The 13,341-nt window shown below is 42.4% G+C and overlaps 1 protein-coding gene across 2 annotated transcripts in view; it reads right to left on the reverse strand.

Annotated features, from left to right (window-relative positions):
* Positions 1–291: 291 nt before the first annotated feature.
* The window catches only part of PDPN (podoplanin), a 28,806-nt gene continuing 15,756 nt past the window's right edge, over positions 292–13,341 (reverse strand). Inside the window, exons 2-6 of one of the 2 annotated variants that reach the window (XM_047873370.1) lie at positions 9,355–9,491; positions 7,798–7,927; positions 3,698–3,736; positions 3,031–3,142; positions 292–2,018 (exon numbers count right to left, since the gene is read on the reverse strand). In XM_047873370.1, coding sequence (XP_047729326.1) covers positions 2,012–2,018; positions 3,031–3,142; positions 3,698–3,736; positions 7,798–7,927; positions 9,355–9,491 — 425 coding nt within the window. In that variant the 3' untranslated portion in view covers positions 292–2,011. The remainder of the gene's footprint in view (positions 2,019–3,030; positions 3,143–3,697; positions 3,737–7,797; positions 7,928–9,354; positions 9,492–13,341) is intronic. The other variant, XM_047873371.1, reaches the window with a different exon arrangement.

Raw genomic sequence — 13,341 nt, forward strand, 5'->3', positions numbered from 1 at the left:
GAGCTAGGCAAGACCTTGTTAACTCTTTGGTGACCAGAAGGCAAAAGAAGTCCCAAGGTGCCACTTGTCTCATCCCATTCCTCACCTTGACCTTAACCTCTCTACTTTGACAGAGCCCTACGTGAAAGGTGTGTTTGTGTTTGTTTCCAGTGGATGCATTTCCCGCGACCACTTAAAATTCACTCCCAATCAAGAAAAGAGGCATATGTTTCCATAACTTATAATCTTATCTGGAGGTGTTCTGAAGTGTGACCCAGACATGATCTTTCCAATCAAAGGCCCGACTCATCATTACACGCAATCATCTGTTTTATTTTAAAACATGTCTATACTGCGTTGAGCACCAACACAGATGTGACCAAGAAACCCACAGTCCTGTCCCAGCAGGCGGCGGGTCCAGTGTGTGACTTGGGGCGGACGGTTATGGTTCACAGTGACAGAAAAAAAGAAAAGGGCAGGAAAGACAAAACGGACTTTGTCCTCAATTCCTGTTCAGGAATCTGAGCGAAAGAAAGAGAGGGATCCTTAAGCTCACAAAGCTCTTCAAAAGCCCCTTCTCTGAATTAGCGGATGTTCAAATATAGACCCTGGGTTGGTGGACCAGCCGGACTTGGTAACAGAAGAGCAAAAGCTGTTTAATATAACATCCCCACGTTACTGCAAGAAAGAGGGAAATGGGCTGTGCTTTTTTAGTTTACTTTTTCGTACAAGTGGAGAGGACATCAGCCTTACACAACCACAATCGTGACAGACCATCTGGTCAGTATAAAAACTCTGCGTTTGGGAAAAAGATGTCACCTGACCTACGGGAAGAAATGGACTGAGCTGGATGGTGCCTACACCAGATGGCAGCTTGGGTTCCTTTACTTTAATGATCTTTTCAACGATGACGCCACGGAAGGGTGTGGTATGTGTCGTGAAGACTGGGAATCTCACTTATTTTTACATCAAGCCCTTAAATCCACCTGCTTCCTTAAAATTACTATTGTATGGGATTCTTCTCGTGTCCACATCGGTCCTCTGAGGCAGGAAGTAAAGGTTAGAAAATTGGCAGGTTCTGTTTCTCAGGCCAGAGGAACGCACAGGGTTTCCTTCTGTTTCTTGGTTTCTGGAACACTTGAGCCTCAGGCACCATCGGGCCTCCAGCAGCCTCCTTGGCATCCAGGGCTCAGACTTCCCTATTCTCAATCCGGAGGACTTATGTCATGGAAAGAAAAAAGACTGCCCCAAGAGTCCTTGGCTCCTGGGCCCTCATCTGAGGGAAGAGGAAGCAGCAGGTAGGAGCAAACCTTTGAGTCACCAAGTCATCACTGGAGAAGGCAATAAGCAAGCCTAGAGCCTGCCTGATGACCTTATTGTGAGAAACACAGTCCCTTCTCCAAACCATAGACTTCCTGTTTATAATCTAAAATGGGTGTCTTTGAAATGACTTACCCCGGGCCAGTGAAAGGCAATCGCTCATTACATGTTATACTAGGTTAGATTTCTACTTGATGATTCACATGAAATTTGAAAACGGGCCAGACTACCTTGGAATGTGTGTGTTTCAACTGATCAGAAATTGCAAAAGGCTTTTGCCATTTACGAATATAGCACTTGAACCCAAGGGCTCCATTGGTATGAATATTTCCAGACTTGTTTGCCTTTTAACAATAACAGAGCATGGTTGGAATGAAGACCTGATTACAGTTTCTAACATCGATTAAATTATGTCATCTTAGTTACAAATCAATTTACGCCGTTTTGCTCCATTTTCTATGCACTCTGTCTTTTAAATCATCCGGTATGAAATTTATATTTAAAAAATTTTTCAAAAGGCAAATGCCTAGAGGAGCAAGTCGTTTGCATTGTCTTTCCTTGAGTTACTTTGGGTAAGCGGAGGGATCACCATGGATTTGGAGTGGGGTCGCCAAGCATTTCCATGGGTCATCTTCTTCCACGTGCCCCAGGATGGGGAAGTCGGAAACTCTCTTCTAAACATGTTGGCAGAAGGGCACAATTTCTCAGCTCTTTAGGGCCTGTGAAAACAAAGAGAAAGGTGGCTGTCACTTCTCTTACTGGCACCGTGAATAGTAATCCCATGAGTCATGGTCCTATTGTCCTCTTGTCTAAGACTCGCAGTTCTGGAACCCGGACCTCTTCTCCTCTCTCTGCTCATTCCTCCTGCATGCTTGGTCCTCACATGGCCAGGGGCAGACTTCCAGGCATTTCCAAGCACATAAATCTGTGATGCTATTGTGGGCTGTGTCCCTCAGCCCCCAGTTGTAGAACATTTTCCCTCTCTGCCACCCTCCACCCCATTGTATAACATCTCCCTAACAGAAATAAGAAAAAGACTTCCTCTGGTTATGAGTTTGAATCTTCTGAGTTCTTATGGAATTTTCAGAGACAGAAAGCACTCCTTCCCCTCCTCAATGGTCAATTCTAGGAGTTCACTACCATGTGTGTGGGTGTGTGCAGGGCAGAAGTGGAGGGAGGAGACCTCACTACCAGAAGAATTCTCATCAGAACGGTGACCTAGCTCTGCAATGAATGCTCTTCTGGAAACCACCCAACTCCCTCTGATGCCTGGGAGTGGGGAGATTAGGTATCAAGGTGAAACTTGGTTTGGGTTTTCTTTCAAGTTCAGTTAGTTGAAAAATTAGGACAAGAAGCCAAATTTGGTTAGAGCTCAATAGGAGTCAAATAAAAGCCATCTCTGGCTCTAACTCTCTCTCTCTCTCTCTCTCTCTCTCTCTCTTTTTCGAAACTTAGAAGGGCCAGTTACCTGTTTCTCCCGGGGAAACTTCAGATGTAGCCCTCACAGAGGTAAGGGGCTTCTGAAAAGGACTCTTTGCTTTTAAAGTAAACTCTATGCCCAACGCGGGGCTCAAACTCAAGATTATGAGATCAGCAGTTGCTTGTTCCTCTGACTGAAGCAGCCAGGCACCACTGAACCTGATTTCTAGAGGTTTCTATTGGCTCGAGGTTGGGGTTCTAGATATGACCACTCTCATTTATCTACCACATGGGTGTAATTTCTTTACTTACGAGTACCTTCCTGACATTTTTCGAGCAACCAAAATGATGATCCCACCAATGAATCCAATGGCTAGTAAGACTCCAACTATGATTCCAACCAGGGTCACTGTCGCCAGGCCATCTGATTGAGGAGGAAAAAAAAAAAAAGCATGAACCCCAGATAAATGATACACCTGTGTCATTTATAAACAATACCACTGTCCCACTAAAGACAGCAAATAATGTTCTAATTTGCTTCTCCTTATCCAGTAGGAGTTGACTTAGAAGAGAGGAAACCTTGGGCTACTCTAATCCCATCTTATGAGTGGCAAGATTCCTGGGTCTCAGGATCTATCAAGCATATCACTCATACTGGGTGGCTTCATTGTTTATTATTAGGTAGTGTTTGTCTGCTGCTATTAAATTAGCCCCTACTTTTATTCTTAGTAACAATAAATTATATGACACCATTCTCCATAGCTGTCATTAAGTGAGTAGACTCATTTGTGGTTTATTTTCAGATTCAGGTAATTTTCTTTTCTCTCTTAAAAGAGGTTTGAAACCTGTTCTCAGAAGGTTCTGTATTGCACTCTTGTTGACTACAATCCAGGAAAGAATGTCATTCATCAAAAGATTAGCTTCAAAGAAACTTTTTTAAGCTCCCACAAAAATATTTTGATAACAAAATCTAGCTTACCTTTCTCAACTGTTGTCTCTGTGTCTTCACCTATTTTCTCTGGAAAGAAAGAGATGTAATGATACAGAATTATTAGGATTTAATAACTATAATTTAACAACTGGCAAAAGATTAATTTACTCTAAGTGGAAGGCAGCAAGGCACAAGCAAAGAGGATAATTTCTTAAATAAATTGGATCAGAGGATTTTTAAGCAAGCTCTGACATGATCCTATCTTCAAAAGTATTATTATTGAATTTATGAATGCTTCTTCACACCTATGGGCCCATAGCACTTTGGTGTATCTTTTTTCTCACCCACTTTTGAGAGCAGAGTCAAGGAAATTGACCCACAGAAATCTTACATAAATGGTCACAAAGTTTCAGAGGTTTGAATGACACAAGAAGCCAAGGCTGTTGATTCTATGGTCCAATGTCAAGACCGTAGAAAACTCATTCACAGTGATGAGTTTGATTTTGAAAGATTTTGTTTTAGAACAATATACTCTAGTTCTGGAAGATGGGCCCAGACAGTGATTTGTCTTACGTATCAGTTCCCTGCTTTTTCTTTAGTAGCAAAACCCACATCTTACAGGGCAGCAATATGCCCAGCTAAGTTTAATGAGGGAATATACCTTGGGGCACCTGGGTGGCTCAGTCAGTTAAGCACCTGACTTTTAGCTTAGGTCATGATCTTGTAGTTCATGAGTTCAAATCCCACGTTGGGCTCTGTACTGACAGCTCAGAGCCTGGAGCCTGCTTCAGAATCTGTGTCTCCCCTTTTTTTCTGCCCCTCCCCTGCTCACGCTCTGTCTGTGTCTCTCAAAAATAAGCATTAAATTTTCTTTTTTTTTAATGAGGGAATATACCCTTTGTGTTTAGCCTCTGTTATTTTAGGATTTCTCTCTGTAGCCAAACCTAGTCCCATAGTTACAATGTGAATATTCTCATTAAGCTATCACATGGGTTTGAGTTATTAACTTAGAGTAAGTAAGTAATAAAGCTGCGGGTTTCTTTCAGATAATTTTACACAATGTCTATTTAAAAATATACGCTTTGGGTTTTATTTTTCCCATCACCCTGCTTGCACACTAAGTCCTTAACTCCTCTGGGTGGTGGTGATTTACCTAGTTTGCAGATGGAGAAAAAGTCAAGAGGCTTTGATTCAATGAAACAATAGAGAGACGTGGATCAATTAGGTGCCTCCCTAGGACTGTAGTTCACAACCTGCAAATACCGCAGATATCCAAGAGCTTTTCTAATCAAAGGGGAAAGCACCATCTGCAAGATGCTTAACTTTTCCTAATGCTTGAATTTGAAAGAAGTCTTCGTACCAAGGCTCTCTTCCAAAAAAAAAAAAAAAAAAAAAAATGTACCTTTTCAAGATGGTCCCAGGATAAGAGTGTCTGAATCCAGCTCTGCCGGCTGGCATGAGCTGAACTCATAGCTGTGGAGCATTTATATGGAGCTCAAGCTGATGGTGCTATCCCACCTAAGAAGGGGGTGAGACTGTTGGGTCTGAGGCCAGCCCAGAACAAAGGTGTCATGGAATCACTCCTGAAAGGTCATCTTTGGTTGCCAACTACCAGTAGAAAAAAAGTCAACCATTCGCTTGTCATGAACTAAACTGGTAGCTGCTGATTCCAGACTTACAACACATCCTCATCCATTGTGACACCGTTGGCCAGAAAACATATTACCAAAAATTCATGTGGAAGATTCGTTACCAAATTAAAGCTTATTAGTTCTATATTCCCTAGCTCCCACCCGGTGACAGTGGCTGCAGTCATGAGAATGTGTCATACATACATGTGAACGTCATCATACTTGGGTGTTTCGTGGGAAAGACATCTGCTGCCCTAATAAAATCAGCTCTTAAAAACCAAGTGCTTATAATTATATTTTAACTCACATGTGAAAATTTCTGGGATGCTGGTGTGTTATGGGGAAATGTGCGGTAAGTCACAGTTTTTGTGACAGGGTAGGGCAAGAGACAGGACAGGAGACTAATCATGAGTATTTTCCAGAGAACTGAGAATTTTGTTTTAAAGGAATGGGAGAGGTATCCTGGTATTATAGGAAGAAGGCTCCGTTTTCTGCAGGTAATTAGCCGTCAACTCATTTACACGCAAATGATTCTCCAAAATTTTGAAATGTTTTCCAGTGACCATATTGATGATTCTTTCCTCCCATAGCCCTACTTGGTTCTATCTAGTGCTTAAATGGTAAGCGTTTTTTGGGGTGCCCTGGGTGGCTCAGTCGGTTGAGTGTCCTACTTCAGCTCAGGTCATGACTTCACAGCTGTGAGTTCGAGCCCCGCGTCGGGCTCTGTGCTGACGGCTCAGAGCCTGGAGCCTGCTTCAGATTCTGTGTCTCCCTCTCTCTCTGCCCCTCCCCTACTCATGCTCTGTCTCTCTCTCTCTCTCTCAAAAATAAATAAACATTAAAAAGAATAAATAAATGGTAACCATTTCTTTAGCATCTCAGAGAGACTTTGTGGCTTTATTCCCAAAGTACTTCATACAGCTTTTTTCTTTCCTATCATGGTAAAATACACATAACATAAAACTATCCTCACCATCTTTAAATAGCAAGTTCAGTGGCATTAAACACATTCGCTCTAGTGCCACCACCACTGCCGTCCATCTCCAGGACTCTTCCTATCTCACAAAACTGACACCCCATAGCCATTAAACCAACTCCTCACTCTCTCCTTCCCCCAAGCCCCTGGCAACCACCCTCCTACTTTCTGTCTCTATGAATTTGACTCTAGGCAGTCTAGTACCTCATGTAAGTGGAATCATACAGTGTTTGTCTTTAGGTGACTGGTATGTTCCAGTTAGCATAAGGTCCTCAAGCATCATCCATATTGTAGCATGTGTCAGAATTTTCTTCCTTTTAAAGGCTGAATATTAGTTCATTAAATGTATATACCACATTTTGTGTATTCATTCATGTTGATGGACATCTGAGCTGCTCTCATGTTCTAGCCATTGTGAATGATGCTGCTATGGACATTTTGTGCACAAATATAAAGCAATTAAAAAAAATCCTCAGAAGCATTATAGTTTTTAAAAACAGAATGGTGATAGGGTCTAGAAATGTATACTGAACAATAAAGAGTAATTTTCTAGGTGTTCAGATGGGCAACTGATTGGAGGAACCATTAATTTAGGTAAGGTCTTTATGTTGACTTTCATTTAAAGATGGAAACACTCATCTAGATAAAATAATTAGCAAACATTCAGTGCAATTATTGGAGGATCACTTTTTTCCCTCTCCCACCCCCATCTACTCTAAAAGAAATAAAGAAATTTAAAAAATCTCAAATAGGAGCCCCTGTGTGGCTCAGTCTGTTGAGCGTCCAACTTTGGCTCAGGTCATGACCTCACAGTTCATGATTCAAGTCCCTCGTTGGGCTCTGTGCTGACAGCTCAGAGCCTGGAGGCTGCTTCGGATTCTGTGTCTTCCTCTCTCTCTGACCCACCCCCACTCATACTCTGTCTTTCTCTCTCTCTCAAAGATAAATAAACATTAAAAAAAATCCCAAACAACTGAATTTCTCCTAAAAAAGCTCTAGAAATAGGCTTTTTCTTTCCATTGCTAAGTTATAATGGCAATTATTTTTCCTCCTTCTCAGGAAGGATGGAAGGATGGAAGAATGGTCTATACCCATAATAATGGCAAAGACCCAAGACAGTGCTCCATTCACATTGCTGCAGGTGTCACCTATGAATCACAAGGACAGCCCCCAATCCTGGTAAGACTGGTTACATAGGTTGCTTGGGTTTTCTGCTCCTGGGAGTCAATGTGAAGTTCTTAGTGTAACATTGTATCAAGTTACAGTCAGCAACATGACACTGGTAGCTAACTTGCCCCTTAGGGACATTTTCACTAGTTGTCATTCAAAGTGGAGAGCTGTGTTCAGCAACCCAATAAATCAGATTCAGTTTAGCAACCCTATAAGTAGAATTCTGAAGCTAGCACATAAGTCTTGGTTCAGAATTCACTGTTATGTTCCAATATATGCGCCACTAATCATTAGATTTGTTCATGGATATTTGGAATGCACTGATCATGCAAAAGAAGATCAATACCTATTGGGGCGACTGATTTTCTTACCTATGGAGTGACTGGTCACCACATTCAAGGTTGTGGTGCTCTGGCTTTCTTCATTGGCATGGCCTGTACTTTCTTGAGTCGGCCCATCCTCTATGTGAAAGTCTGTTATACTCTCTGTATTTGTTGGCACCTATTGGAGAAGTAAATGAGACAAAAGAGAAATAAAATCTAATGTTTTAAAATATATATTCAGCCTCATAACAGAAAGGGATTTAAAGTGGCATAAATATATAAAATATATGATGACTTAAATTTAAACAGGAAACAAGAAAACAAACAGAAATGACAGAGTGGGGATAGGAATAAAACCAAACGTACTCCACAAATAAATATCAAATGTTGACTCCATAGGGTCTTAATTCTTTAGAAAATACCAGGTCACTAGGCTTTAATTCTTTATCTCCCTGAACTTAAATGGCATTTTTCCTTTATTTGGCACATAATATGTTGTATCCTCTTTCAATGCCCTCCCTCCTCCAATTAGAGTAATAACCGAATTTTATTGAGAGCTTACTATGTGCTAAGCCTTTTAAATACCTTCTCATTTATTCCACAAACAACCCTCTAAAGTTAATCCTAATATTAGTCCTATAGTCTGGATGAGGCCAAGAGAGATTAGACAACATGCCCAAACTCAGACAGCTAACAAGCAACAGAAGGTGACTTAGAAGTGATTCTGTTGACTTCAAAGTTCATGCCAATGTGGCATTGGACAAATAAGCTCATCAGCACAGGCAACAAAAGCAAAATTAGATAAGTGGGACCCCATCAAACTTAAAAACTTCATGCATCCTAAGACACAATCAACAGAGTAAAAAAGCAATCTGTGGAATGGGAGAAAATATTTACCAATAATATATCTGATAAGGGTATAAAGAACTCCTACCACTTAGCAACAAAGAATCAAATAACTTGACTCAAAAATGGGCAGAAGGGCTCGCACAGACCTTTCCCCAGAAATGATAGACAATGGTCAACAAGCATATGAAAGATGCTCAGTGTCTTAACATAAACATCAGAAAAAGGCAAATTAAAACCACCATGAGATGATCACCTCACTCCTGTCAAAAGAATGGTAAATAACGTACTGGCAAGAAGGTGGAGAAACTGAAATCGTTGTATCCTGTTGGCGGGGATGTAACATGGTGTAACCGCTATGGAAAACAAGATAGAGGTTCCTCCAAAAAAATTAAAAATAGAACTACCTTATGACCCATCAATCCCACTTCTGGGTGTATACCCGACTGAAAGCAAGATCTGGAAGAGGTGTTTCCACATCCATTTTTCATAGCAGCACTGTTCACAAGATCCAAGAGTTGGAAGCAACTCAAACATCCACTGACCAATGAACAGATGCACAAAATGTGGCACACACATACAATGGAATAATAATCAGCCTTGAAAACGAAGGACATTCTCACATGCACTACAACATGGACAAATCCTAAGGACACTATGCAAAGTGAACTAAGCCAGTCATAAAGTATCCTTGCATGTGGTTGCATGGCTGTGGGGCAACTTCTTCTCTTCCTGGGACACTCTTCCTGGGACACTCACCAGACCTGTCGGGCCAGTAGACTCCTCAGGGTCTGCACCGGCACCTGTGGTCACCACATTGTCTTCTGCACGTAGGGTCACCATGCCATCTTCCACACCTAGTGTCATAATGTCATCTTCTGGCCGGACCGTGCTAGCTAAAAAAGAAAGACTGGGTCAGGGCTTAAGGTAGAAATTGTGTGGGCAGACCTAACTGGCCAGCTACAATCAGATTATTTTCTTTACCATTTCTTTTGGGGATTGTTTTTGGGGGGAGGGTCGTCTTTCCAGCTTACCACAAACCACTCTCCTTGCTGTACCTCTGTCACATACAAGGACCTGGTTGTCTCCATAGCAAGGTAAAGGGAGATAAAACTACAAAATGGTGAGGCCGCCAGCCCTTCCCCACTGCGGTAACAGGAGGGATATAGACCTTGCCTTTTCAGTAATGAACCAGGTTCTTCCTGGTGTCGTTTCATACAATGAACTAATGTATTCGGGTTGCTAGAATATCATTTAGACCTGGAAAAATTTTTAATTAGAGTCACGTGGAAAGACTTCTAAAAATACCAATTGTTATCTTAAACATTCTGAATCATAATGTCCAGAAGGAGATCTCCATCCTTAAATATCAAGCTTGCTTTCCATTTAATTTTGAGACTGCTGTCTCCTTGAATGAGGAGAACCATTGCCTCTGACCACGGACCTCATAGGTGAGGTCAACTTCTTAGTTTATAGTTGAGGTTACTATCTGTGGGAGATAGTAATGTATGTAACGTGCTGAGGTAGCCAATAGGATTCTTAGTGCACAGAGAGCTAAACTAATAAGGGACCTCGGTGCCCCAGGCTGGGGTTTTTCTGCTTTAACATTGAATGACCCTGTTGTACAAACCAGAAAGGTTTTCAGAGGAGCAGGGGATGGGTGGGGTGGGATAGCAGGTTGAATTCCACACAAAGGTGGGGTGGGGGAGTGGAACAGATAACAACAGTGGCCTTTTCTTGAACCTCTGTCTCAATGATCCCAAACTAAATCACGACCAAGCAAGGGCATCATCTCAACTCATCAAATAACCCTTTTCATGAGTTAAAAATCTGACTCATTGGCCACGGGCTCCCTCCCCATACTCAGAGTGGCTCTGGAAATTCCATGACTAAATACAGTTGCAAACTAAGCAAACACAAGTCCTAGGAGCAAGAGGGGCTGGGGTGCTTGGAGGCTTCTTTGTGTAATTAAAGAGTTGATGTTTGTATCCAGGCAGTGCTCAAGTTAGCAACCCAGACCTTGCCTTAAGATGCCTTATTTCTCCCTATGCTTAGAGAGCCCAGCCAAGGGCACAGCTAATAAATATTTGATCATAACTTCTTTGCTGATGCATAGAGGTAGAAAGTCTCAAGAGTAAATTCGCTTGCTCTGTGAGCCTTCTCTTTGCATCTGGAGTCCTAATCCAGGGCTGCCTATCTATGGCTTTGGTTGAGCCCCCTAAGCATATACATTTATTTTTTCATCTGGGGGCGAAATGGCTTTCACCAGTTAGCAATAACTGAATACCTTCGTGCAAGCAGCCTCCCCTCCTGGCTGCTTGCTGGGGTGGGGGTGGGGCCAGCGATGGGCTCCCACCAGGATTTATGACTCTGGTGGTAGACCAATGTTGAATGTAAGAGGGAGATATCCCTTTGCCAGGCAAGTTGTCCTTATTAAACACACACACACACACACACACACACACACACACACACACACACACCTATACCCCTTTTCTTCCCCTCCAGGTTTGAACAGTTAACAAATCATGAATTTTACAAATGTTTTCTGGAGGCTGCTTAGCAAAACCATTTACTATATGGTACCTTCCAACTTTACAAAACAAAACACCCTTGCTTTAAAAAAAAAAAAATCAACTACTGAATGAAATTGGTTTGAATTCTTTCATAGAAAGTTCAGCTCATTGAAAGCGTAACTTGATAAAAAATTCCTTCTTGTTCTTTTCTATTCTTGGCCCACAGAGCCAAGCACTAAAATCGCCCTGAATAGACAAAGGGCGTTTTATGAATGACACTCATGATTAAGATGCATGGCTTTTGTCTCACTGCCCTGGCATTCTTTTTGCTCCATGGGAAAGTTGATCTTTAACAAGGGATCTTCAATTGTCCCTCGTATTATTTTGGCGGAAGGCTTTCCTGGGTGAAGAGTTCCTACCAGCCCAGCTGCCGCGTTTCCAGCCAGCGATTGATGCCCCTTTCCCTTCAAGGGTGAAATTCAAATCATGTCTTGATGCCCTTCATCTCGGATTCTTTTTCCTCCTAAGACACGTGTGTGCGCAGGCAATACCCACAGCTGTTTATACAAGCGCAGTGAGGAACGTACAATCACAGGGTCAGTTCTGCTGCCGTGTACCCTCATGATCTCACAATTCCAGCCTCACCCAGATTCACCCAGCCTGGGGGTCAGAATCAATGGAAGTTTCCAAAGACGGTGGCAACCCGTCCATTTGCTTTGGAATTTGTGCGTAGGTGTTATTCTTTCAAGAGCTCAGCCAAACTTTATATTACCTATGAGAAGATGTGATAAATCCATTTTACCTTGAGGTTCTTAAGCTTGAGAACAAGTAAGAACTGAGGAGATGTTTATTGGCTTGAAAGTGCTAATTATGATCACTTTTATCTTTGCATGGAAGCCCGACCTCTCCAAAGGAATTCTTCTAGTTTATATACAGTTAGGAGAGGGCCTTTCATTTAAAATATCTTAGGGGCGCCTGGGTGGCTCAGTCGGTTAAGCGTCCAACTTTGGCTCAGGTCATGATCTCACGGTCCATGAGTTCGAGCCCCGCGTCGGGCTCTGTGCTGACCGCTCAGAGCCTGGAGCCTGTTTCAGATTCTGTGTCTCCCTCTCTCTGACCCTCCCGCATTCGTGCTCTGTCTCTCTCTGTCTCAAAAGTAAATAAACATTAAAAAAATTAAAAAAAAATAAAATAGAATATCTTAGAATTTAGGTGCAAGGTAAATCATGCTGCTACTGTAATAGTAATAGTCCCAAGTTCTTGGTCAAAATGTTTTAAATAAGTGTTTTCAATCTTCTGGTTTTATGGACATTCCTGATAAGTGGGGAGTTCTTCCATTTATCTGTTGGCCGTTAAAAATATCTTCTCTTGTGGCCATTTTTCTCTTGTGGCGCTCATCTTTTTTACAGTTTTGTAAGTGTTGTTTATACCTTAGGAATACATCCTTTGGGGGCACCTGGTTGGCTCGGTTGGTAGATCTGGATCTCAGGGTCATGAGTTCGAGCCCCCTGTTGGAAGGAATATACTCTTCTTTTTTTTTAAGGTACTATCTTTTTAACAAAAATGTTTATTTATTTATTTTGAGAGAGAGAGTGCGTGCACGTGTGTGCGAGTGGAGGAGGGGCAGAGAGAGAAGGAGAGGGAACCCCAAGCCGGCTCCACACGGTCAGCCCAGAGCCCTTATGGTTTTGTTCTTACACTTCATATTTCTATTTGCCTTGTGCTTCTTCTGAAGTATGATATAAAATGGGGATATAATTTGATTTCCCCTGAAAGATGAGCCGGTTGTCCCAATAAACTCTCCTTCTCCCCCTGCTTCAAAACTAGCTCTCACTGACGCAAAGGTCTTCTTTCAAGTACCATGTCATGGTCATGGGAGGAAGCTTTCAGTATAAGGACCAGCTGCAGTGGCCTGGGCACTGCCATCTGCCCCTTCTTCCATGCCACCCTCTGTCTTCAGATTCTTTCCAGAACCGATTCCGAAATCCGTGTTCCCCTTACCATAGGCTCCCCCTTCCTCCTCATATCAGCTAACCGCTGCCGGATGAATTCAACGCCACGGGTGTAGGGGTGTAGAGAGTGAGGAGGAAGGGTAGACTACTTCAACAGAAGTTCATCGAGGTCTTTCCAAGTTGCATGTTCTACTTAACGTGGGAGGCCCAGCTTTATAACATCACCCTCCCCCGGCCCCCCACCACATTTGTGCAGCCACGTAGGGTTTGTTTATTAT

This window comes from Prionailurus viverrinus, chromosome C1 (assembly GCF_022837055.1).
Source record: "Prionailurus viverrinus isolate Anna chromosome C1, UM_Priviv_1.0, whole genome shotgun sequence".
NCBI classification, from domain to species: domain Eukaryota; kingdom Metazoa; phylum Chordata; class Mammalia; order Carnivora; family Felidae; genus Prionailurus; species Prionailurus viverrinus.